The sequence below is a fragment of the Canis lupus genome, chromosome 26 (assembly GCF_011100685.1).
Source record: "Canis lupus familiaris isolate Mischka breed German Shepherd chromosome 26, alternate assembly UU_Cfam_GSD_1.0, whole genome shotgun sequence".
Lineage (NCBI taxonomy): Eukaryota > Metazoa > Chordata > Mammalia > Carnivora > Canidae > Canis > Canis lupus.
Genome location: NC_049247.1, coordinates 31,108,382 through 31,132,498, shown reverse-complemented (window position 1 = coordinate 31,132,498; position 24,117 = coordinate 31,108,382). Strand labels below are relative to the sequence as shown.

The following is a 24,117-nucleotide window of genomic DNA, read 5'->3' as shown; positions in this document are numbered from 1 at the left end:
ACGTCACAGCCACGCAGTCCCCACCCAAGTCCTCAATCTCCAGCCTGCACGGTGGCCCCCAGGACACCTGCTCACTGCTCAGCCCCGAAGCCTGGTGCTCCCCCGCCACTGGCACATTGTGGCCTGTGGGCCTTGGGAAGCCTGGAGAGCACCGTGCAAACGGCCAGCCCCGCGCTGCACTCACGTGGCTGCTGGGTTGATGTACTTGCCCACCCCCTGGCGGTACGTCTGGGGCCCCTGGCTCCCCGGCTTGGGCTGGCGGGTTTTCACTGTGCTTTCCGGGGCCGCTGCCTCCTCAAGCTGTGTCCTCTTCCGCTCCTCGGCAATCTGCGGTGGAGCAGGGCAAACAGGTGGCCCTGAGCCCGCAGGCCAGGCCAGTTCCCCGGGGCCCCCGCCCCCCTTCCCCGGTGGCAGCCTCACCTGAGCGTCAGCCTCCTCATATGGGTCCACAAACACGGTGGTGGAGTCGATGCGGATCTCCTCCTAGCAGCAGACGGAGGCAGTGAGCCAGCGCCAAGAGGCAGCAGACCCTCCAAACCCATCTGCTGGTGCCAGGCCCACACGGCGGTCCCTCCATTCTCCCTTGGCACATACCTTAGGGCGGTCAGTTTTGGGGTCACTCTCCACATTCTCCATGGCTGTCAGTGTGTCAAAGCCCCCGACAACCCTGTGGCAGAGGGACGGGGGTACCTCTGAATGTGCACCAGGGCAGGGTGCCCCCAAGAGCCAAGTCCCCATGGCCTGGCAGGCAGAGGGGTAGGGATGAGGCACATGGCCTAGGGAGGAGGGGCTGGGGGGAGAAATAAGAGCAGGGCCAGCGGGCCACCCGGCTCTGTCCATAATGTTTTATCGGGACTCAGCCACACCCGCTGCTGCCACACTAGCTGCAGTGCCTTCTGACTGCCGAGTAAGGGGTGTGACCAACCACGAAGCCACAAAGCTGGAAATACCATCTGGGCCTTCACAGAACAAAAGCACAGAAAGGATGTGGCCCAGACCACAGATCTGGAACCATCTAGAGGAGGACCCGAGGGGGGTGAGTTTGGGCAGGGCCGCCGGCAGGTGCTGAGCCAAACATCCCCTTGGCCAAGAGAAATGCTCCAGGTCCCCACTTCTCCACGGCCAGAACCTCAGCAGTGACACATGTGGGCAGACGGGCACTGAGCTGGACGCAGGGGACAGGCAGTGAGCAGGTCCCCCTGGAAAGGAGCCCACCCCTGCACCAGCACCCGGGACCTCACGGCAGCTTCTCTTACCGCCCGAAGATGGTGTGCTTCTTGTCGAGGTACGCGCAGGAGCGGAAGGTGATAAAGCTGGGAGAGGAGGGGAGGGCAATCAGAAGAGCCCGCGAGCTTCCCCACCTGGCCTGCTTGGCCCCCAAGACTTCTAGGCATGCACCAGGCATCCACATCCTCCAAAAGCTGCTCTGGGGAGCCGGAGCTCACCCGTGTGAGTGGCCTCCACACCCTGCCACCCAGGGGCCCGGGACCCCAGCTCCCCGGGTGGCTCAGGGCACGGCAGCCCGGGAAAGGCCAGGGAGCCTCTGCCTCCAGCCTCAGCTGCTGCCAGCCTCCCCTCGGACAGACCCGCCAGAGCCGCAGGCAGAGGCTGCCAGGGCCGGAGAGGGAGACTGGACGCCTGAGCCAGTCCCATCACAACAGCCTCTGAAGGAACAGACACTATGAACTGGAAGAAAGACGGGCAGGAAAGGAGCAGACACCGAGGAACGTGGGTCAACATCCATAAATGCCGATCTAATCAATTTTCACACCTAACTTGGTGCAAAAACAAAGGACATTTAAATGCCCAACTCTAGTAACGTGGGCTGGGGGGTGGCACAGGCAGGGTCGGTCTGGGACGGAAGGAGGCAGACCAACTGCAGACTTTAAATAAATCTACTTAAAACCAGAAGTGACACAGAACTTCCAAATCAGGAGAAAGAAAAGGAAGAAATGAAAAATATTTTTTAAAAAGGGTACCCAGAAAATCTAAATTAGGATAATAGAACATACGGATACTGACTGGAAAGTTAAGTATGTCCCTCAGACCACCAGGCTGAGTTAAAGGAACCCCAAGTCTAGGCATGTGCCATTACAGGCAGGTCCTCAAACTTCAAAAATCTGGAAAGCTCCAAGTAAAAGAACAGAACATATCTAACAAGATGGAGAGAAGCATTCAGGGGGGAGTTGGGGGGGCCCAGGGCACGAAGCCACCCCCAGGAAGTGGCGTGGGCCAGGCAGCCCTCCTGGGACCTCACGCGCTGCTGCCCACATCCCCACAGCCCACGGCACGAGCAATCGGCAAGGGACAGCACTCCTTCAGAGCCCACCCGGCCTGACCAGCCACAGCCCGTGGGCGAGTCACCACAGACGTTCACACCCACAACCACACACCTGGACTCTGGCCACCATGTGGGTCTCTCTGCCGGGTGTTTCTAACACAGGTCGGGAAGCTTAAAAGGGAATGAAATAGTCCTCAAGAAAAAAGAAGGGAAGAGAAAAACAATGATAGACACGCCAGGAGTGAGCCAAGTCTACGATTAGTCCTTTGACCTCAGAGGACAGAGGAGGGGAAGCGCGAGCTGTCAGCAGGCAGAGACTCGGAGGTCTACAGCAGTGGAGGGCTGGACGGAAGCCTGAGAAGGGAGAAACACTGAAGGAAGCCAGTGAAGATGGAAACAGACGCAAGTTACATAAAGTAAAACCAGAGAAGCCCTCCGCAAACCATGAAGGAGAGCGGGCAGGCAGGTGCAGTGAGGGACGGGAAGGGAGATGCCACGGAAACAAGTCTGGAAATCTAGAGGTGGACCAGTTATGTTCTGGCAAAAGAAAAGCTCCCCAGGTGGCCCACGAAGTGGAAGCAACTAAGGAATGAGCACGAAGGATCCGCAGAAGCTGTCCTTGGCCAGCTACCTTACCAAGCAGCCGAGCCCACTGTAAGCTAAGCCACCTCAGGCCACAAAGCGAGGAGGACAGGCTCACCATGCGGGCTGTGCGTGCTGGGCCTCAGGCCCGCCCAGCCAGATCCGGGTCCCGGGTGAGGGCAGCAGTATGTGGCGGACCTCCCAGCATGGCAAAGACTGGCCCAGTTTACTCCAGGCCAAAACTGTGACAGCAAGGCTGCTCAACCCAGAGGTAATACCCACAGATTCCAGAAGGAAAAGAAAACCATCTTGACCATAGGAACAGATGCTGAGAGAAAAGCATCTGGAAATCCCACAGCCTCTCCCAAAAAGTAGCACGATAATAAATTTGATCAGATGGTAAAACAGCACATAACGTGGAGAGCAGGATGTCCACATCCTCTGCTTACAGGCCTGATGTGAGCGGACTGGTGTTCACACCAGAGAGAGGACCACCACCTATCTAGAAAACCTAAGACACTCTTAATAAAAACTATTTGAATTATAAGAGAATTTAATAAAGTAGTTAGATATAAAACAGACTTTCTCTATTTGAGCAACAGAATTGGAAAAGAATTCTGATCACAAAAATATCAAAGTATACAATCCTTAAAGAATAGCCTTGGGTGGAAAAACCCTCTAAAACCATACTAAAAGACCAAAAATATACCCTCAGGGAAAGTCAAACCACATCCTTAGATGGAAGATGTCCTACGTCTATCCTTTCAAAATATCAATGTCCCATCACTCCAAATTAGAATCCCCATAGACTCTGCTCTAGATAAAATGACCTCTAAGTTCAGGGCGCCTGGGTGGCTTAGCTGGTGGAGCACACACTCTTGATCTCGGGGTCATAAGTTTGAGCTCCAACCTGGGTGTAGAGATTACTTTAAAAAATAAAATCTTTTGGGACACCTGGGTGGCTCAGCAGTTAAGCGCCACCTTCAGCCCAGGGCGTGATCCTGGAGACCCTGGATCGAGTCCCACATCCGGCTCCCTGCATGGAGCCTCCTTCTCCCTCTGCCTATGTCTCTGCCTCTCTCTCTTTCTCTCTGTGTCTCTCATGAATAAATAAATACAAATCTGGGGATCCCTGGGTGGCTCAGCGGTTTGGCGCCTGCCTTTGGCCCAGGGAGCAATCCTGGAGTCCCGGGATCGAGTCCCACGTCAGGCTCCCGGCATGGAGGCTGCTTCTCCCTCCTCCTGTGTCTCTGCCCCTCTCCCTCTCTCTTTCTCTCTCTCCCTCTCTCATAAATAAATAAATATTAAAAAAAAAAAGTAAGTAAATACAAATCTTAAAAGTATATAAATTAATTTAAATCTTTAAAAAATAATAAAATAAAATCTTTAAATGGGACACCTGGGTGGCTCAGCAGTTGAGTGTCTGCCTTCAGCTCAGGATGTGATTCCAGGGTCTGGGATTGAGTCCCACATCGGACTCCCCACAGGAACCTGCTTCTCCCTCTGCCTATGTCTCTGCCTCTGTCTCTCATGAATAAATAAATAAATCTTTAAAGTAAAATAAAATATTTAAAAACAAAAATGATCTTAAAGTTCATATTAAAGAGGAAACAACTAAATCAAGGCAAAACACAATGTAGAACAGTGAGGGTGGACTCACCTACTAGAACTTCCTATAGACAGCAAGTATGATTGAGTAGGTGTGATGGTGTGGGAATAACAAACAGGCCGTGGAGCAGAAGAGAACCCGGAATGGGACCCCGATTTACACAAGAAGGTAACATGTGCCCGAGAAGAGGAGGCTAAGGAGCCAGGCCTCTCCCAGAACACCTCCAGGAGGAGCGCCTCCTCCGTAGGAAGGACTCCGTAAAGGATGTAAAGGATTTATGGAAAATCACCTGCAACGAGTCACTGAAGCTAGGGGACCATCAGGGTACCAAAGGGAGGTGTTGTACTCTGTGGGGACCCCTCTCGAGAGAGGACACCTGGGGTCCGGGCGGTCCTAGCCCCACCCTGCTCCCCTGTGCCTGTGGTATCCAGGACCGAGTAGTCACACTTGACCACCGCTCAGACAGGCAACCTCACAGCAGAGGTGAGTCAGCTGTGGGGCTGCAACCAAACCAGGAAAAGGAGGGGTTACTCTCTAGTGATACCAGCACAACTGGAGGAAAACAAAATAGTTGGCTCACATGTACAGAAACCGTGTATAAATATATAATACAAAAATTAAAACCTTCCTACCTCAAACAACTAAAGTCTTCCAAAACTTCCGGAGATCCCACAAACCAAAGAACTAAGGGTAGACTCCCTTCAGTACAACTAAAAACCATACGAGAAACATACTGGAATATATTTTAAAATATTATGTGGGATCTTTCTAAATAGAAATATCCTGAATACAGATGCCTAACTAAAAGCACTGAAGAAAAATAACAAACCTCCTCATAAAAAGTGAGCAAAAAGGAAAGAGTTGGCAAAGAGCGAGCAGAAACCAAAGATTTTTAAAAATCAAAAATAATTAAATGCAGGCAGGTGAACTCCTACAGTTTCCAGAGAAAGAAGGACACACAGGCCAAGAGAAACCCTGGCTGCCTGGGCTGCCCCATTCCACCCAGCCGGACGGTTCTGCAAGGGAATCCCATCAAACGTGCAGGAAAGCTGCCACCCCCAATGCACCATCACCGACCTCCACGCTGCACAGACCCACCTCCCCCGTCCTGCTCGGTGCACAGGTGAGGGCCCTCCGGGAAACTGTCTTGCAGCCACCCCTGCCCTGCCAGGCTGGGTCTGGCCCCTCCCCTCCCCACACTCACTCCCACTGGGCCCTCACCCACCCCCAACCCCCCGCCTTTCTGTCAGGACCCGGGCAGCCCAGGCCAGTACTCCTGGCCCTTTCTCCTCCCCGCCCCGGCTGACCAGGCCAGGTATCCCAGGCATCTGACACAGTACTTCGAGCACAATCCTCGGGCCCTCACTAAGTCTCCCCGTTTCTACAAAGGCACTGCCTGTCCGAGGCTTCCCCCCACCCCCACCCGGGCCAGCACCTGCTTCCTGCGGCCTTGGCCTCCCTGGGTGTCTGAGCAACCATTCATGTTATTCCTTCACAGACACGCACCGCAGGGCACGCACACAGGGTGGGGGGAGGGGTGGCACGTGAGTCTCTTCTAGGGTACTGCCCACCTTCTGGGCGGGGTTCAGGTTGAGCTCTTTGCCCCTTAACCACAAAGCTGAGAGAGAGGACCCCCCCACAACAGGCACCCCCTGACTCACAACTGAGACTTGTTGGCGTTGGGTCCCGAGTTGGCCATGCTGAGGACGCCCCGGCCCGTGTGCGAGAGATTGGGCCGGAACTCGTCTTTGAAGGGCTTTCCCCAGTACGACTCCCCACCTGGAAGAGGAAGCAGAGTGGCTGGCAGCCAGAACGACTGGGTCCCAGCCAAGTGCAACCAGTGGGACACAGCCCAGCCCCAGAAATGTGTCCGAGTCCTGAGGGGCACTACCGAGTCCTTCAGAGGGCAGCCCTGGCCCCAAGGGACCCTCACCACCCTCTCCCCACAGGTCCCACCCAGCCCGCTGGGAGCCCCGCAGGGGAGCCGGACCCCCAGTACAAGGACTAAAGAGTGAAAGCCATGGGTCATTACCGCTCACAGCACACGGCGGGGGAGGGAACAGCCTGGGCCCAGGGAGCCAACAGGCCACCAGGGGGCTCTAGGGGCAGCAAGAGGGCATCCTGTTGCTTCTCCCCAACTGGCTAGGCCTTGCATCCATCTCAAAATGAGAAAACTGAGGGATGTGCCTGAGGTCACACAGCAGGTTGGTAGCTGGCCTATCAGATTCCACATCTGGACCTCTCGGCACGGCCCCCACCCCCACCGCGGCCTACAGAGCAGCCAAAGCTGCCAGGGAAGCCCCTGCACCAGTGCCTACCTGTCCCTGTGCCGGTGGGATCACCCCCCTGGATCTGTAAGAACAAAAAAGCCAGTCAGCAAGCTGTGCCCCCAAGGCCCCGCCTGGCCCTCAGGCCACTGCCTACCTGCCACGTGGGCTCAAGAGCAAGGACAGGGCCCTCCCAGGCCAGCTCTGCACGAGCCCAGCATGGCTGGGCTAGGGACTCTTAGGGGTCAGGCCGCAGGTTCCCCCCTCCCCCGAGGAGAAGGGGTTTGCAGCTATGACTCGCAGGACACCTGGACAGGAGTCACACAGCCCCTTTGGAGGTGCAAGGCTGTGGCCAGTGCAGACCCTTGTCACTCACCACAAAGTTCCTGATGGATCTGTGGAAGATGGTGCCATCGTAATACTGCTTCTTGCAGAGCTTGATGAAGTTCTCACAGGTCTTTGGCGTCTACAAAAGAGCCCAGATACTTCTGTGAGGTGATGAGCAGCTGACGGGCAGATTGCAACCACCACCCAGGGCCTTAATTGTGCGAGGTGCCAGTCAGCTGCCCGGGCCCAACAAGATGACACAGGACCCGTGAAGCTCAACGACCAGATGCGTGCATCTGCCGTGACCCTGTAGCGAGGGCCACAGAGACACACTCAGGCAAGTGGGGGCAGGGTGTGCACGCCCCTCCCAGAGCACGGGCCTACGATGTACAGCGAACAGCATCCCCTCCGGGGAGGAAGTATGAGCACCATGCCTTCCAGAGACCAAGTGGAACATTCTACTGCAACACGTACCAAGTGCGGCTGCATATTTAGACCCTGGCACGGAGCACGGGCTCGGGGCAGGAACGGCAGCCACACGTACCATGTCGCAGTGCAGCTCCAGGTTGAGGTCGCCCTTGTTGGTGTGAAGCCGCACGTAGCCCTTCTTCTTCACAAACTGGTAGCGCAGCACGTCCTCATCAATGGCAGCTGTAAACAGAGGCCTGAGCTCCACGCTGCCCTCCAGCTGGGGCAACACCCCTCCAACCCCACCGCCAGGCTCCGGGCCCAGGAGCCTGAGGGTCTGCCCCGCTGAGCACAGGCTCATGGGCCCTGGGCGCGGGACAGGGTAGGTTCTCGGGCAGAGGGAGAAGGAGGAGGGGCTCAGCGTTTAAGCCTGGATATGGAGGATGGTGGGTAGAAGGGGACAGGGGGCCCCCCACTGCAGCCACTGCCCGCCTAGACACAGACACTCTTTGAGAAAGGGCCCATCGCTGCCTGACCATGCCCAAGCTGCCTAAGCACCCATGGAGGCCAAGCACGGGGGAGCGACGCTCAGTGGGGCCGGCGCCTGGTGTTCAGCCACTGTCAGGCAGCACTGCTGGGGATGGACAGGCAAAGGCAGCTACCTGCTTCATGTGTGGTCTCTGGAACCATGGCGGTGGACGTGAAGGAGGCGCTGACTTTCCCGGTGGAATAGTGTGCCTGCAGAGGGAACCAGGGGGCACGTGAGTGGCGCCCCGGGAAGCCAGAGGGCCTGGATGCTGCCACTTGGCCCCACTCAGTGCCCTTCCTCCAAAAAACTGTCCCTTGCCGCTGCCCGGAGAGCCTGGCAGGGACTTCCGGGGGGCCTGGCCTGGCCTGCATCGACTCTAAGGGCCCAGGGAACGAGGGGACTGAGCCGGGGTACCAACCACAGAGGGGCCTGCCTGCACGGGAGGCTGAGGCCCAGCTGGCCAAGGCTCTCATGTTAACAGAAACCCTGGAAATAAGTAGAAACCGGTCACCCCTGAGGTTCACAGTGTGAGGGACTAATTCCTTTTTAAAGGCTCCAGTCTTCTACAGTGAACACACTGCTTTTTTAGTCAGGGAAAAATAAGCCCCATTAGGTTGTATTTTTATCTGAGACAGTGATGGAAAAAAAGGGATTTCTTACCCTCAGTAGGAAGCACGACAAAATGCTAAGTGCTGTCGTTTTAGAGAGGTGGGATTGTGAACAAACTGTCTTTTGCAAGTTTTCCTGGGTAATTTTGAGGGCACCTCAGAGCCACCTCTATCCCCCATCCCCCCACAGCCCTGCCTGAAGAGGGGAAGGGGCAGGCAGCTCTGGGGCCTGATGGGTTGGGGCACAACTCCAAACACCCTCACTGCACATGGGGGCCACAGGGCTGGCTGGTGAGTGTTGCGAGAAGCAAACGTGTCACTCAGGAGGAGGCCCAGGCAGGGGGCACCCGCTGTCCTCTCCTCTCAGCACCATGGCATCCTCAAACACCCCTGCAGTCTCTCCCAGAGGTTCCTCTAGGCAGGAGCTGCACCCACGGGCTGCCCTCTCTGCTGTCCCCAGACACACAGACCTGAGGCTGCAGCGGCACATGGTAACCAGGCAGCAGTCCACTCAACATGTCAAGTCCAGACTACGGAGCTTGGGCTAGGGTGAGATACGGACCGTGCATGGCCCCCAGCACGCCCATCTGCCACCCCTGGCCTCCTGAGGCCCGGCCTCAGTGCAGCCCTCCACATGTACCCCAGTACCCTCTGAGGGGCTGAGATGGGCAGGCTGGCTGTGCTGGCAGCCATGTAGCCCTCTGCCCACTCACAGCGTTCAGCTTGTCTACTTTCTTCTTCTCCGGGACTCTCATGGTGGCCGCCAGGACCTCGTCTCCTTTGAACTCCTTGTAGAGCTCCTGCAGTGTCTCTCGGGTCTCGGCATTTGTATTTTTCAAATAATAAGACGGGTCCTGTTTTGCCTTCTCTTCATCTACAAAACAGCACAGGGGCCCTGATCAACCATGGCCCCAGCAATGTCTGCAGACAGGCACGACAGGGACAGGGGGCCACAGCCAGCTCCAACACCGGAAGCCCAGAACAGGACAGAGGCCGACTACCCAAGCCTCCACACGGTAACACTCTCCTGGTGGCCACGAGGCAGGGAAGGGGGGTGCGGAGGAAGAAAGCAAGGCAAGAGCCCACAAGGGTGGCAAGTCAGCCCGCCCGCAGTTTCCACTGTGGTCGGCTCCGGGCTCTGGCCCCAGCTGTGCTCTGGCCCCAGAGGCTGAGACACAGCCCGGAACCACTCGATGCTGGGGGCGGCAGCCACCTAGCTGAGCAGGGGCCACAGTCACCTCCCCTCCTGGGACCTGCTTCCATGCCAGAGGGACCCAGCAGCCTGCATGAACCACCTGTCCCCACAATGGGAACAGAGAATCTCTAAGGAGCAAGGGGGGTCCTTGGGCTGAGTCTTGAGTGGGGAGGAGGCAGCAGCAAGGCCACCAGCGCATGAGGCTGTAGGCATCAAGCATGTGGGCCCCAGCTGGGACTCCACACATCGGGCTCCCTGTGGGCGGGTGCGGTGCTGCCAACCTCAGCACAGAAGCTAAGCATCGGCCAGTCTGGGCTTGAGCTAGACTCCTGGTGCTCCGGTCCCCAGCAAGGTGAGGGTTTCACCCAGAAAGCACTGACCTATTTCACCCAAACCCCTGGCACCCAGAGCAGCCGTGGCTGTACCTACCTGGATCTGTTATTTTTATGTTATTCTTAACATGAAAGAAGTTGGAGACATTGAATTTGTCCAAATTGGTGGGGTCCTGCAGCAAAGAGAACACGTGCAGCACAGTGAGCCGGCAGCAGAGAATGGGGTGTCGAGCTGGGAATGGAGGGCAGCAGGGGCCAGGAGAGGGCTCCGCCTAGGCAAGGGCACGAGCAGGGGCAGGGTGGGGACAGTGGCACAAATGGCTGGTCTGCACGCCAAACTCTGTCCCCTGCCCCTCAGCACATGGCTGACGAGCATCCTTTGCTGCTAGGCAGCCACAGGATGGACAGACCTCATCATGGGGATGTAGGGAGACACAGGGCATCCACCTTAGGCCTCCGACACACCCTCCCAAGCTCCCTCCAGCCCAGCTGCCAGACACAGAGCCTGCAGTCCTCAGGCTCTGGTGACTGCAAGCAACCCCATGGGAGTGAGTGTGCATGGACCTCTGACGAGGAGGGGACAAGCCATGGACAGGAATGGCCCACGAAGGCCACCCCTAGAGTTTCTAAGTCCAGGCCTTTCAGGAACCCACTCAGGTCTGGCACCTCAAGGCACGTCCTATGCTCAACCCTGGGGTAGAGCACACACCAGCCCATCCTCTCCCACTTGGATTCGGAGATGGCTTTCATGGAAGACATGAGTGGCCGTGACAGAGCAAGGACAGGCATTAGGAGAGGTGTGAGAACCAGAGAAGAGCAGCCGTGTGAAGACCTAGACTGATAGCAGGGGCACTGGAGCTGGGGGTGCTCCCAGGAGCTGGGAAACCAAAACTAGGCAGGCCCCAGAGCCTGGGCGAGAAGGAGGGGTTGGCAGGGGGCACCCCAGTCCTCCCTGGGAACAGCAGTGGCAAGGGGACGCCCACCTGGAGGGTGATGATATCCTGCCGAGAGAAGGGCTCGTCTGTCAGCAGGTCTCGGAAGTTCTTGGCCTTGATATTTAGCTGCTCCACTGCCTGCAGCCAGGAGGGAGCACGCTGTTATGGTGCCTGCCCCACCCTGGCACCAGCAGCCTGGAGCCCACCCAGGGGCTGGCGCCATTCCAGGGGTGCAGAAAAGGATGGCACGACCACGTACTCTTTGGGGGCTCACAGCAGTGGCCCCACCATGGAGGACGGAGCTTGCCGAGCCCCAGACACTCGAATCAGCCATCTCAGCAAAGCTCACTGAAGGACACTCCAATGATACACATCTGACATCAGCAAACAGGCTCAACAACGCTGGCCGTGCATCTCTACCAAGTCCCTCCAACCAAATCTGTGCACACTTTGGGCAAAAGTGACCCCCAGGCCCCACAGGGCAGCGTTGGAGATCCAGACCCTGCCAACAGCCAGGGACAGGTGGGAAAACAGCTCAGAGAGGGCTTCCCTGCAACACAGCACCCACGCGACTGCTGCTGTACTCTCTGCTGGCCCAGAGCAGCAGGATGCGGGTGGAAATCGGGGCCGCCCACCGCCAGGCGTGCCCACCAGCCTGCATCTGCTCCTCCTGGGGACTCCAGCAGGAGGCGGCAGAGGGGGGGCTCAGCGCTCTCCTGGACCTGCCATCAGAGCACAGGTTCCCTCCCAGGGCCTGGTCAGCGAAGATGAAGACTGCAGGGCCAACCCCCCGAGTATAAAACAACCTCCCAGGTTTCAGGTCAGGAGGCCACAGGAAGGGCTCTAGCACGTAAGCTCCACGGGGACAGGCTGTGCCCACGGCGCCCGGTGCACCCTCAGCACCTGGGTGCTGAGGCATATACCTGGGGCATATACCTGAAGAACCTATATGTGCCGCAGCTCCTGAGAACCCACCTCATAGGTGTACACGTTGCCGGTGGTCCTGATGGCTACGATGTGGGTGTTGTTGGTGAATACGGTGAACAGCACTGGGCAGTGGTACTTTCCTAGAAAGAAGACACACGCCAAGAGACCAGAGAAAGGAGACATTGTGTCAGCATGCCCTGAACCTCCGAAGACCCAGAGGGACAGCCAGCTGCTCAAGCCTCCTGTTCCAATCCCACTGAGAAACTCCTACTTGTCCCGCAAAACCCAAACCCTACGTGGTCTTCCTTGGAGTCGTCTGCTCCATCAGCCCCCAACACGCTGCTAGCAACCACCACCCCTCCTCCATCTCAGATCTTGCCACATTCCCCAACCTCCTATACGCCCCCCCATTCCCTCGCTGTGTCATTGCAACAAACTCCCACTGCCCTCCCTGCCCGTGCCCGCCGACTCCACACCAGGCAGCCAGAAAGCCCATTCAAGTAAGTCTTAACAAACTATGAAAAAAGAGCAGCAGAGTATCTACAGATTAAGAGACTTAGGCGATACCAACCACACAAAACTGTGTGGATTTTTTAAAAATCTTGATTTGAAAACTATAAAAAAAAAGATCATGAAAGTATTCCAGATTCTGACCACTGGCTGGGTTACTTGATGACACTAAGGAATTCCTGTTAACTTTTTAGATGGAACGGCGGTACTATATTTAAAAAAGTATTTTAAATCCTTATCTGTTAGAGATATACACTGAAGTACTTAAGCATGAAACGACACGTTTCTGATCATCTGCTTCAAAATTACCTAAGCAGGTGCCACAGGGGAGCACAGGTAAAATCACACAGTCCTAAGTGGATGGGAACTGAAGCTGGGTGATGGCTACAGGGCAGGGGATCACCGTACTAAGTCTCTCTACTTTCATGCATCTGAAGTTTTCAATTAAAAACAAAAAAAGGGAGTTGCCTGGGTGGCTCAGTCAGTTAAGCGCTTGACTCTCGATTTCGGCTCAGGTCATGATCTCAGGGTCCTGGAATGGAGCCCCTCATCGGGCTCCATGCTCCGCGTGGAGTATACTTGGGGATTCTCTCTCCTATCCCTCTGCCCCTTCTCCTCCTCACAAGCAAGCACACACCCATGCTCTCGCTCTCTAATAAATAAGTACATCTTCTAATTTTTTTTTTTTTTATGATAGTCAGAGAGAGAGAGAGAGAGAGAAAGGCAAAGACACAGGCAGAGGGAGAAGCAGGCTCCATGCACCAGGAGCCCGACGTGGGATTCGATCCCGGGTCTCCAGGATCACACCCCGGGCCAAAGGCAGGCGCCAAACCACTGCGCCACCCAGGGATCCCACATCTTCTAAAATAACAATAAGGCAAAAGGGGCTCCTGGGTGACTCAGTCAGTTAAGCGTCCAACTCTTGATCTCAACTCAGGTCTTAATCATAGGGTTAGGAATGTGAGCCCTGCAGGGGGCCCCACGCTGGGTGTGGAGCCTACTTAAAACAAAACAAAAAAGGTAAAAAAGGTGCTTGCTGGTCAAAATTATTACTATTTTTTTGGTCAAAATTATTTAAAAAAAGAAAATAACACAGGTGAATAGTCAGATCTCATGTCTCCTCTCTGGCCAGCATCTGAGAGACCCGTAGTTGCCTGGCCCCTGCACAACTAACTGCTCTGCACCGTCCCCAACTCAGACTCCTCCAACCACAACCCCTTGCTTCCACTCTCACACTGTTTCAGCAACACAGGCCTCCTTAGGACCTTTGCAGTGGGATGCTTTCCCCCCACATCTCACGCCTCCTCCCTCATCGGATTCCCACTCAAACCCTGTCAGCGTGTCTTGCTAGGACTCTCTCCTCCCCTGCTCCTGAAATCCAGTTGCTGGCAGAGGCAGCATCTGACACACTATGGTCAACTGTTTTCCAGTTTCCTCCCTCACCATAATGCAAGCTTCCTTTCACTCCAGGAAATGACCTGTTTTGCTCTCTGCACATGAGAAACAGTAAGTATGTGCTGAATGAGAGACACACTGTGGGCCTGAGTTGACTGATCTCAGAGAAGGTCCATGGGGCTTGGCTACCTACGTGGAGCTCCTCAACCTCCAGGGACTGTCCACAAAGCACTGTGCTTCTGGTCTGTCAAGGCCATTCTCTCATTTACAGTGAGCTGGCACCCACTGTGGGCCAGGCTCTGGGGTGACACAGGAGTGTCAGGCCCCAGCTTCAGGTGCCTCAGCACCTTCCCGGAATGCACACACAAGCAAGTGCAGACAGCCTCAACCTGGCATCTGCACAGGCTGAGGGAACTGTGCCAGGCCTCCAAAGAGCCAAGAGCAAGGTCGGTGCCCGTGGGGGTCATCTCAGCTCTGGCATCTGACAAATAAAAAGGCCAGAGGGTGCCAGGGGCTAGAAAGCAGGACCCCTGGGTGAAGGTGGGGCTTCACAACCAGAGGTGAGTGAGGAGAAGCCCACCCAGAGAACTGTTCAGCAAATCCATCACACCACCGCACCCACCTGCCCTGGGCCTCAGCCTGAGCAGCTCCTGCCCTTGGCAATGAGAGGACCAGGACTTCAGCCAGAGTCCATGCCCACAGGGCTCAGCTGTATGCAGCTGTGAGCAGCCCTCATGGCCCCACTGCCCTTCTGGGACCAAAACTCAACACTTCATCCTCCACCCTACTCCCAGCTTTAAACTACCTGGACCTTTAAGGAAAAATTATGTTAACTATATATATATATTTTTTTTTAATCGCGGTAAAGTACACACAACGTTTGCCACTTTAACCATTTTTATTAATTTAAGTAATCTTTACTGCCAATGTGGGGCTTGAACTCACAACCCTGAGATCAAGAGTTGTGTGCTCCACTGACGGAGCCAGCCAAGGCACCCCTACATCTTTGAAAAATTAAAGTGTCTGGCTTAATCAGAAAGGAATGACGGATTCTGCAGAGAACTCAGTGAAAGGCAGGGTCATTGGAGTCTGTGGCACTGTCTCCGATTGATTGTAAAAGGGATCACTCAAAAAACAAACAAACAAAAAAAAAAGGGGGGGATCACTCACCTTCCTTGTTCTTTGCAAAGTTCAGCTTGATCAGGGACCTCCCATCCAGTTTCTGGAAAAAGAATAATTATTAATAACAAATAAGTGACTGATGTGAAGAAATGCAGAGCCTATGAGGCTAGGTGAAGCAGAGAGATGGGAAAAGTCTCCGACCCTGCAAGTCTTCATAGCTACAGGCAAGAGGTGCTGCCCCTAGCCAAACTGTGGAAGGAGCCTCGGTGTCCATCGAAAGATGAATGGATAAAGAAGATGTGGTCTATGTATACAATGGAATATTCCTCAGCCATTAGAAACGACAAATACCCACCATTTGCTTCAACGTGGATGGACCTGGAGGGTATTATGCTGAGTGAAGTAAGTCAATCGGAGAAGGACAAACATTGTATGTTCTCATTCATTTGGGGAATATAAATAATAGTGAAAGGGAATATAAGGGAAGGGAGAAGAAATGTGTGGGAAATATCAGACAGGGAAACAGAACATAAAGACTCCTAACTCTGGGAAACGAACTAGGGGTGATGGAAGGGGAGGAGGGCGGGGGGTGGGGGTGAATGGGTGACAGGCACTGAGGGGGGCACTTGATGGGATGAGCACTGGGTGTTATTCTGTATGTTGGCAAATTGAACACCAATAAAAAATAAATTTATTATTAAAAAAAAAAGAGGTGCTGCCCCGAGGGCCCCCAGGGACCCAGCAGCAATGTGGAGGAGAGGGGCTGCACAGTGGAACCCCCATCCTCAGAGTGGCACATCGACTCGCTCACAGGGGCGACCCCACAGCTAGAGGCCAAGGATGGAGGTCTGTTTTATACTTCTCCAGTGTTCACACATTTTTAATGGGAGCCCTGATCCACCAATTACATCTGAAGTTAAAAATGAATATTATTTTTTCATCTGGGTGGTGAGTACACAGCTGTGCCCCTAGTGTTCTGCTGAAGGACTATTTAAGAAAAACAAAACATTAAAAAGTGGGGCATGGGGGGAATCGAGCCCGTGCTGGCCCTCCTCATCCCACCTCCGCCCCAACTGCCTGATCTGACTCCATGCACGTAAGTCCCTCCCGCTTGGGGCTCTGATTCTGAGGGATCTGCTTTCCCACTGAAGCCCTGCTGGCCTGGAATGCCAAACACAGGCCAGATCACCTGGTTCCACCTGTCTCCCTGGAACCTCTGGCACAGGCCATGCTAACTGATCCAGTCCTCACAAGATGGGACTCCACTGAGCTCCTACTGAGCTCTTCCCTGCCCTGCGGAAACACAGAGCCTGATGTGATGGCCCAGCAAGGCCCACAGGACCACAGGTAACAGCAATCTGGGGTCAGCCTCTCTGTGCCACCCCGTCTGCCTCCATCCTGATCCAAGTTTGCACAGCACCTCTCATGCAGAAAAGGGCATAGCCCCTGGCTGCTTTCCCCCTCCACCCTGGCATCCCTGTAGTCCCGTTTCCCACATTGCAGCCAAAATGAGCCTTTAAAACACAGGCCAAGGGCACCTGGGTGGCTCAGTCAGCTCAGTCTATCTTCAGCTCGGGTCATGATCCCAGGGTCCTGGGATCGAGCCCCGAATCGGGCTCCCTGCTCCGCATGGAGTCTGCTTCTCCCTCTCCCCCTGCTGCCACTCTGCCTGCTTGTGCTCTGTCAAATAAATGAATAAAATCATAAGTAAATAAATATACAGGCCAGATCACAAGATGCTTCTGCCTAAAACCCTGCCTGGCTTCCAGCACCGTCAGAACAAACCTGAGCTCCCCCCAGGGCCTTCGAGGACCTCCTGACATAGCCTTGGACTATCTGCTACCATCTCCCCCCATCTCCAGTCTCAGCTTCAGTGGCGCTGCTCCACAGATGTGCCCAAAGGCCTCCACCCCAGGTTCCCTGTTGGTGAGCCTCTTACCCAGAGCTGACCGCCCGCAGGCCCTGCATGCAGGGCAGGCTAACACCTCGCTGAGTAAGTAGATGCAATTGAATAACTGAAGACGTGGGCCTGTGCAAGAGAACAAGAGGGCTCCGAGAAATAAAGGGACCACCAGAATGTGGAAAATGTAGCAGCACCACGGGTTTATGATGGAGCACACAGTGTGGGGACAGAAAAAGTGAATTAGCTGGAACTTGGCTCTGGGGCCCTCTTCCCAAGCGGTACAAAATTCCTGACACTGGTGTATGAGTGACACATAAGAAGCTGCTTAACCTCACTCACGATAATACAAATTAAGAGGCGCTTGGCTGGCTCATAGTTAGTGGAACATTCAACTTTGATCTCAGGGTTGTGGGTTCGAGGCCTACACCCTGTGGGTATAAAGATTAAAAATAAAATCTTAAAAAAAAGATTAAAAAACACTTTCAAAAAAAAAAAAAAAACACTTTCATCTCGAAGAATAAAAATTTCAAAAAAATTGGTACTCAGGGTTGTTGAAGGTAGGGGGAAACAGGAAACTTCTCCGGAGGACAATTTGCTAGTAGCTACCAAAACTGAAAACGCACCCACCCCGTGACCCAGCAGTCCTAGGAGGACACTCATACATGTGTCCAAAGAAACGTGCACGAGGGTGCTCCCTGTCCACTGTCAGGAACAGCAGGTAACTTCAAATAAACTGCAGCAGCCACCACAGAATGCTGCAGGGCCCTATGCACTGACATTCAGATCTCCAACATGCTGTGGGGCACGAAAGCAAGGTACACAGGGGTTCATGCGTGTGACTGCATCCATGGCCCAAGGGAAGCAGAGGGACATCTGCCCATATGCATGTACGTGTAGGGAACATTTCCAGAAAGGAACCGTGTGGGTAAGTGGGGAGGACAGTCCCGCTCATGAGGCCCTATGAACAGCCCTCTACCACACTCGTGCATACTAGAAAACCACAGAACAAAAGGACAGATGAGAAGATAGCATTCACCGGCATCCCTCAAACTCCCGCCCAGCTACCTACCTCTCCGTTGCTGGGGTTGGTCCCATACTTCTTAAGCCAAGGGACGATGTTACTAAAGGGAAGAGAAGACAGGAGGGGAGTTAGGTGCAGCCTGGGGATGAGGCAACAGTCCAGGAGGACTGCGTCCAGGCGAGAGCTGCAAATGGGCTTCGCTCCACTTCACTTCTGTTAGCACCTTATCTTGACCAAAGAAGTCAGGGAGTGTTTCTGGATACATGGGTTTCCACATATCCAGATACATGAAAATGCTGATAGGGTCATACAATGAGATACTGAACCAGCATTGAAAATTAGGCTTCGGGCAGCCCGGGTGGCTCAGCGGTTTAGCGCCGCCTTCAGTCCAGGGCATGAGCCTGGAGACCCAGGATCGAGTCCCGCGTTGGGCTCCCTGCATGGAGCCTGCTTCTCCCTCTCCCTCTCTCTCTCTCTCTCTCTCTCCCTCCTCTCTGTGTATTATCATGAAGAAATAAATAAAATCTTAAAAAAAAAAAAAAAAAAGAAAGAAAGAAAATTAGGCTTCCAGGGGTACCTGGGTAGCTCAGTGGTTGAACATCTGCCTTTGGCTCAGGTGGTTATACTGGATCCTGGGATTGAGTCCCACACTGGGTTCCCCGAGGGGAGCCTGTTTCTCCCCCTGCCTATGTCTCTGCTCCTTTCTCTGTGTGTCTCATGAATAAATAAAATCTTTTTTAAAAAAATTAGGCTTCCAGAAAATTCTGAATGACACAACTAAGTGAAAAATGGAGAACTATCTTTGCAATATTACCTTAACCATGTTAAGGTAAACTAAACTCAGAAAAAGAGAAGCATAAATATTGGCAATAGGGGCATCCCTGGGTGGCTCAGAAGTTTAGCGCCTGCCTTCGGCCCAGGGCGTGATCCTGGAGTCCCGGGATCGAGTCCTATGTCGGGATCCCTGCATGGAGCCTGCTCCTCCCTCTGCCTGTGTCTCTGCCCCTCTCCCTCTCTGTGTCTCTCATGAATAAATAAATAAATCTTAAAAAATATATATTGACAATAGCTATCCTGGATAGTGTGATTACAGTAAATTTTTCTTTTTACTTTGAAGTACTTTCCACATTTTCTAAAAAAAGACTGAAACATAAAAACTTACAGAAGTTTGTTTAAATTGGAACATAAAACTGCATCAGGCTTTCAAAACAAAGCCTGGGAAAATATGTACCTAAATTACGGCTCTGCTTTCATAAAGTAAAAAGTACTCAGTTAACATTCTGAAAAGGTATAGATAGGCCGATGAGAACAGCAGGGCCCCCAGGTGTAGGGAGAGATCTACGCACCCCAGGCAGGGACGGCAGCACCTGCCACCAAGGCCGCCTGCCCAGGGGACACAGCAACACTGTGGCCTCATCCTTAAGGCTCTGCAAGTCCCTCCTGGGTCCCCAAGAGGCCACCCGGGGCTACCCAGGCTGCTAAGACCGCAGCATGGCTGGCTTAGCACAGCCTGAAGCCACAAACCCTCCAGCTGGTCCCATATTCCCATTTCCCCTGTGGGTGTCAACAGTCTCACCCCTTTTGTTAGCTCAAAAGTCGAGGGAAAACTCACAGCAAGTCAAAGACGATGCCTTCAGGGGTGCAGACCGGGTAGGCAAAGGGCTGCAGAGAGAGACTGAGAAAGGACAGAGTCACTTGAGGTCATGCAGCAGCTCCCATGACATCTTGCTTTGCTCCTCCCTTCTTCCCTCCAATTATGGGACTCCTCGGGGTGCCAGTACAGAGGTGACCCCCACACCCCCACCCCTCAGAAGCTCCCTGCACAAAGCAATAAATACAAGGCAAGGGTCCAGGAGGTGCCGAAGGGGCCTTGGGACGACAGCAGCCTGGTTGTCCCCATGCTCTCTGCTGTGTCATATAACACACGTATCTTCACGTTTGAGCCCAAAAGAGGTTCCTGGAGGTAGCCTTGGGGTGGCAGGACTGGATTTCACTCCCTAAAACTGCACACAGCAGGCAGGCCACACCCTTCTACTGAGAACTGCCCTCTCAACCCAAGAGACTCTAGTGGAGCTATTGTGGTCTGGTGGTGCCCTGTTTGCTCCTGACTTAAGAGTGTGCACACAGTTCCCCCCACATTTCCAGGGCGTAGGCACATGACTCAGGCATGTGTCCTAGGAGCCCTGGATAAGTCCTAATACACAGACATGGGAGTAGAGGAGTCTGTAGAGATCCGGGCTGCCACAAGCCATTTGCTACCTTGTGGAGGGTCGGCTTAGGAAAAGCAGAACCTCCAGGTGAAGGGAAACTGTACCCGGTGAACTTCCTTGAGCTAACACCCTTTTTTCTCACATGAGGTTTTTAGAGCTAGCCATCAAGAGCCCTGGCTGACCTGGCTTGTCTGTATAGCAGTTATCTCTAACTTCGGTCTGGACAGGCCAGCCCCCTGGACCTGGACAGCCAGGCAGCTCTAGGGTCGCCTCCCCAGATGCTGCTGCAGTAAGTCCTCAAGGGGCCACCTTGCCACCTCCCTCTCTGACCCAACCTATTGCTTTAACCCAGGGGTGATCCTGCTGCGGGGGACTGATGAAACAGGACCCAACGCCAAAGTAAGCTCCAAACAACAAGACACTGTACATGCATCTTCTCCCTAACGGGCCCTGAAGGGCATATCCTCAAAGCACATTTTTACCCAGAACTCCAGCTAGTTATAAAGTGGCTGAAACCCAGTTTAGAGACCTCTTGGAGGAACTGGGAGCCAAGGATGAAAGTACTTCCATAAAATCCATTCATTTGGGCAGCCCGGGTGGCTCAACGGTTTAGCACCGCCTTCAGTCCAGGGTGTGATCCTGGAGACCCGGGATCGAGTCCCATGTCGGGCTCCCTGCGTGGAGCCTGCTTCTCCCTCTGCCTGTGTCTCTGCCTCTCCCTCTCTCTGTCTCTATGAATAAATAAATCTTAAAAAAATAAAATTCCATTCATCCCCACTCTGAATGAGATCACATTCCCATGAGGCTGATGACAAAACTTGGTGGGGAGAAATCTAGCCAATGATGCCTGGGTCTCACCTGCTGACCCTCCCTGAGCAAGTGCCATGAATAGGGAAAAGCCCTGATTCAGGGCTACATGGGAGTCTCCTGGGGCAAATCGAGTAGCTGCTACCCTGGCCCTTCCTATACCCTTACCGCCCTGTGGGGTCTGGCTGAGATCACTAGGAGAGCTCTATCAGGTCTCAAGGCTCATCGTCATCTATGGAATCAGAACCCAATGGGACACACACACATGGTGTAGGTGTCCAACAGGGATGATCAAGCTTGAGTTTGGGGAAACTCAGGCCCAAACGGACCATCCCCAAACCTCCAATGTCTTGAGGTTCATTAATCCTAGCCCCACTTCTCCAGCAGACCCATTCTGTTCATACACATACCAGCCACGGCGGGAGGAAGCATCTCAGTGGCTCTGCAGCTGGGTCTCTCCCCATCCCCACCAGTAACCTGTGTTCCCAGGGAAGGGGGGAGGGGCTCACAGTATCATGACTGATTATCAATGCTATTACTTAGACTCTGTATTAAAAGTAAAGCATGAAAGACATGGGCCTGGAGTCCAACCTCAATGGCATCACTTCCTGGATGTGACACCTGGGTGAAGGACTTCCCACTTCTAAACACTGATCCTCTCAAGTTAAAATAGGCTTAACAGCAGAGTCTACTGACCTTGGAAGGTAAGAAAGAGGAGAAAATAAACAATGCATAAATATACAAAGAATGAGCACACTAAGTATTAGTTCTTATCATTGTGAGGTCACTTTCTCTCAGTTTAAGGAAGATCTAGGTGGGGGAACACAGGTAGAAACCACATCTGGGGACCCCTGGATGGCTCAGGTTGGGCACATCCCTTCAGCCTGGGGCATGATCCTGGGGTTCCAGGATCAAGTCTCGCATTGGGCTCCCTGCATGGAACCTGCTTCTCTCTCTGCCTGTGTCTCTGCCTCTCTCTCTGTGTGTCTCTCATGAATGAATAAATAAAATCTTTTTTTAAAAATTTAAAAAAAGAAACCACATCTGCATCCCCCAAGGATCAGATTCACTGTCAAATCATGAGTATCAGAGAACAGCTCAGAGGAACAGATGAACACTAACAACTCTTACCTGCAGTGATCAAAAGGTAAACGACGAAAATTTGCTTGTGGGATATCTGTTTAAGATGAAAATAAAACAAAGTTTATTCTATAAATAACTTTATGTAGGTGTTCCTACCAACAATTCAATACCATGTTAAGAAAAACTTCGTGTAAATTACCTAGTGCAAAAACTGCTGTGGCTTAAAAACCTTTTAATAGGTAGAACACGTGGAGGACATCAAGAAAGAACTTAGAGGCCAAAGTACATACTTGCTTAAGCCACTGCGGCTGGGTTTCTCCCACAACCCTCACACCCCTGCTTAGGGCCTTGCTTGGCTTTCAAAGACAACTATGTTGGTTTTACCTCCATCAGCAATTATTGAGTGTATAATAATTTTTACTCTTTTTACTGGAGCCTTGACAGCTTTGGGTATTATCATTCTTTTTATTTTTTATTAACCTGACAGAAGAAAGAAGGTTATTTTAATCTACGTCCAAAAATATCATCACTGGGGTGCCTAGGTGGCTCAGTTGGTTAAGCTGACTCTTAATTTCAGCTGAGGTCATGGTCTCAGGGTCATGAGATTGAGCTCCACATCAGCATGGAGTCAGCTTGAGATTCTCCCTCCCTCTGCCCTCGCTCGATCTCGCGTGCTCTGTTAAAAAAAAAAAAAAATCGCCACCAAGAGGATTAAGCATTTTTCTTGGATATGTTTAGTGAATTTCTCCTTTGCAAATTATCTGCGTTCTAAACGCATCCATCTGCTACACTTTCTGTGTTCTTGCTCATTGTTAATTTTTACAGTCTCATTGTCTAGTGAAGATAGCGCCCTTAATTACAACCTCCCCCATGACACACATCCACACCAAGGAAAACAGAAGGATTGCATGCCTTACCTGGTTTCTTGCCACCATAGAAGTGAGTGTATTCAGCACAGGTAATATACCTGAAGAAGAGAGAGAGAGAATCTTACTACCATCTCCCTTTATAAAGAGAACAGAGTCTCTGGAAGTAACTGATGACTCAATCATTTCACTCATTCAGCAAATGCTTATTAAACACCTACTATGGGGCAGCCCAGGTGGCTCAGCGGTTTAGCGCCACCTCCGCCCGGGGTGTGATCCTGGAGACCCGGGGTCGGTTCCCGCATCGGGCTCTCTGCATGGAGTCCGCTTCTCCCTCTGCCTGTGTCTCTGCCTCTGTGTGTGTGTGTCTCATGAATAAATAAATAAAATCTTCATAAAAAATAAATTTGAGATATCAGACCTCCAACTGGAGATGCCGAGTAAGCAGCTGACTACTCCAAGAGGGGATACCACAAGGGAGAATGTAAAGGAGAAAAAAACGTGGAGGACATGGATGTACCAAGTCTGTGGGAGAGGGAGAAGGATCCAGCGAAGGGGCCTGAGAAGACAGTGGCCGCTGAGGCAGAAGGAAAATCAAGAGCATAAGGTGTCCCACATGCCGAAGAAGGGCTTCAGGAGGATCGAGGTGGTCACTGTGTCACATGCTGTTGAGAAGCCCAACAAAATGAGAATTGAGAGCTGACCACTAGACTTAGCAACAGGTAAGTTACTGGGATTCTGACAAGAGTTGGCCTTGGGAGAAAAGCCTGCCTGGAGTGATTTCAAGAGACACAAGAAGGCAAAGGGCTGACTGAGGAGCCGCGCTCGCGAGTGCAGACCGGGCGGGAAGGCCGCGCTCGGAGGAGGGCACCTACGACGGGTCAGAACCGGCAGCCGGAGACCTCGGCGCCCGGGGGGGGTCACTGCCCACCGGGGAGGGGGCGGAGGCTTTGCGGACCCAGCGGCATCGGAGCGTGGCTCTGGGAACCAGCTGGGGGGCGGGCCGGGCGGGCACGGAGGCCCAGCGGCTCAACTCACATCTTGTCCTTCTGATGCTGTCGCTTCCCCATGACGGCGGCGGCGGCGGCGGCGCTGGCAGCGCCAGGACCAGCGAGGGCAGAGAAACGGCTGTCAACAACTCAGACTCCGACTTGTCCGCCGAGCTCCCTAATTACTTCCGGGTCCCGCGGCCCCGCCCCG

General features: G+C 53.5%; 1 protein-coding gene across 3 annotated transcripts in view; it reads right to left on the bottom strand.

Moving 5' to 3' along the window:
• PPIL2 (peptidylprolyl isomerase like 2) overlaps positions 1–24,117 on the bottom strand; it is a 26,428-nt gene extending 2,311 nt beyond the window's left edge. For 2 of the 3 annotated variants that reach the window (XM_038575992.1, XM_038575993.1), the window contains exons 1-19: positions 23,956–24,117; positions 22,969–23,018; positions 22,100–22,145; positions 19,564–19,626; positions 18,000–18,051; positions 15,076–15,127; positions 12,049–12,140; positions 11,122–11,211; positions 10,236–10,311; positions 9,325–9,485; positions 8,137–8,212; positions 7,611–7,717; positions 7,116–7,205; positions 6,791–6,824; positions 6,134–6,251; positions 1,257–1,313; positions 595–667; positions 421–483; positions 185–327 (exon numbers count right to left, since the gene is read on the bottom strand). In XM_038575992.1, the coding sequence (XP_038431920.1) occupies positions 185–327; positions 421–483; positions 595–667; positions 1,257–1,313; positions 6,134–6,251; positions 6,791–6,824; positions 7,116–7,205; positions 7,611–7,717; positions 8,137–8,212; positions 9,325–9,485; positions 10,236–10,311; positions 11,122–11,211; positions 12,049–12,140; positions 15,076–15,127; positions 18,000–18,051; positions 19,564–19,626; positions 22,100–22,145; positions 22,969–23,018; positions 23,956–23,987 (1,475 nt within the window). In that variant the 5' untranslated portion in view covers positions 23,988–24,117. Of the gene's footprint in view, positions 1–67; positions 75–184; positions 328–420; positions 484–594; positions 668–1,256; positions 1,314–6,133; positions 6,252–6,790; positions 6,825–7,115; positions 7,206–7,610; positions 7,718–8,136; positions 8,213–9,324; positions 9,486–10,235; positions 10,312–11,121; positions 11,212–12,048; positions 12,141–15,075; positions 15,128–17,999; positions 18,052–19,563; positions 19,627–22,099; positions 22,146–22,968; positions 23,019–23,955 lie in introns of all 3 variants that reach the window. The other variant, XM_038575994.1, reaches the window with a different exon arrangement.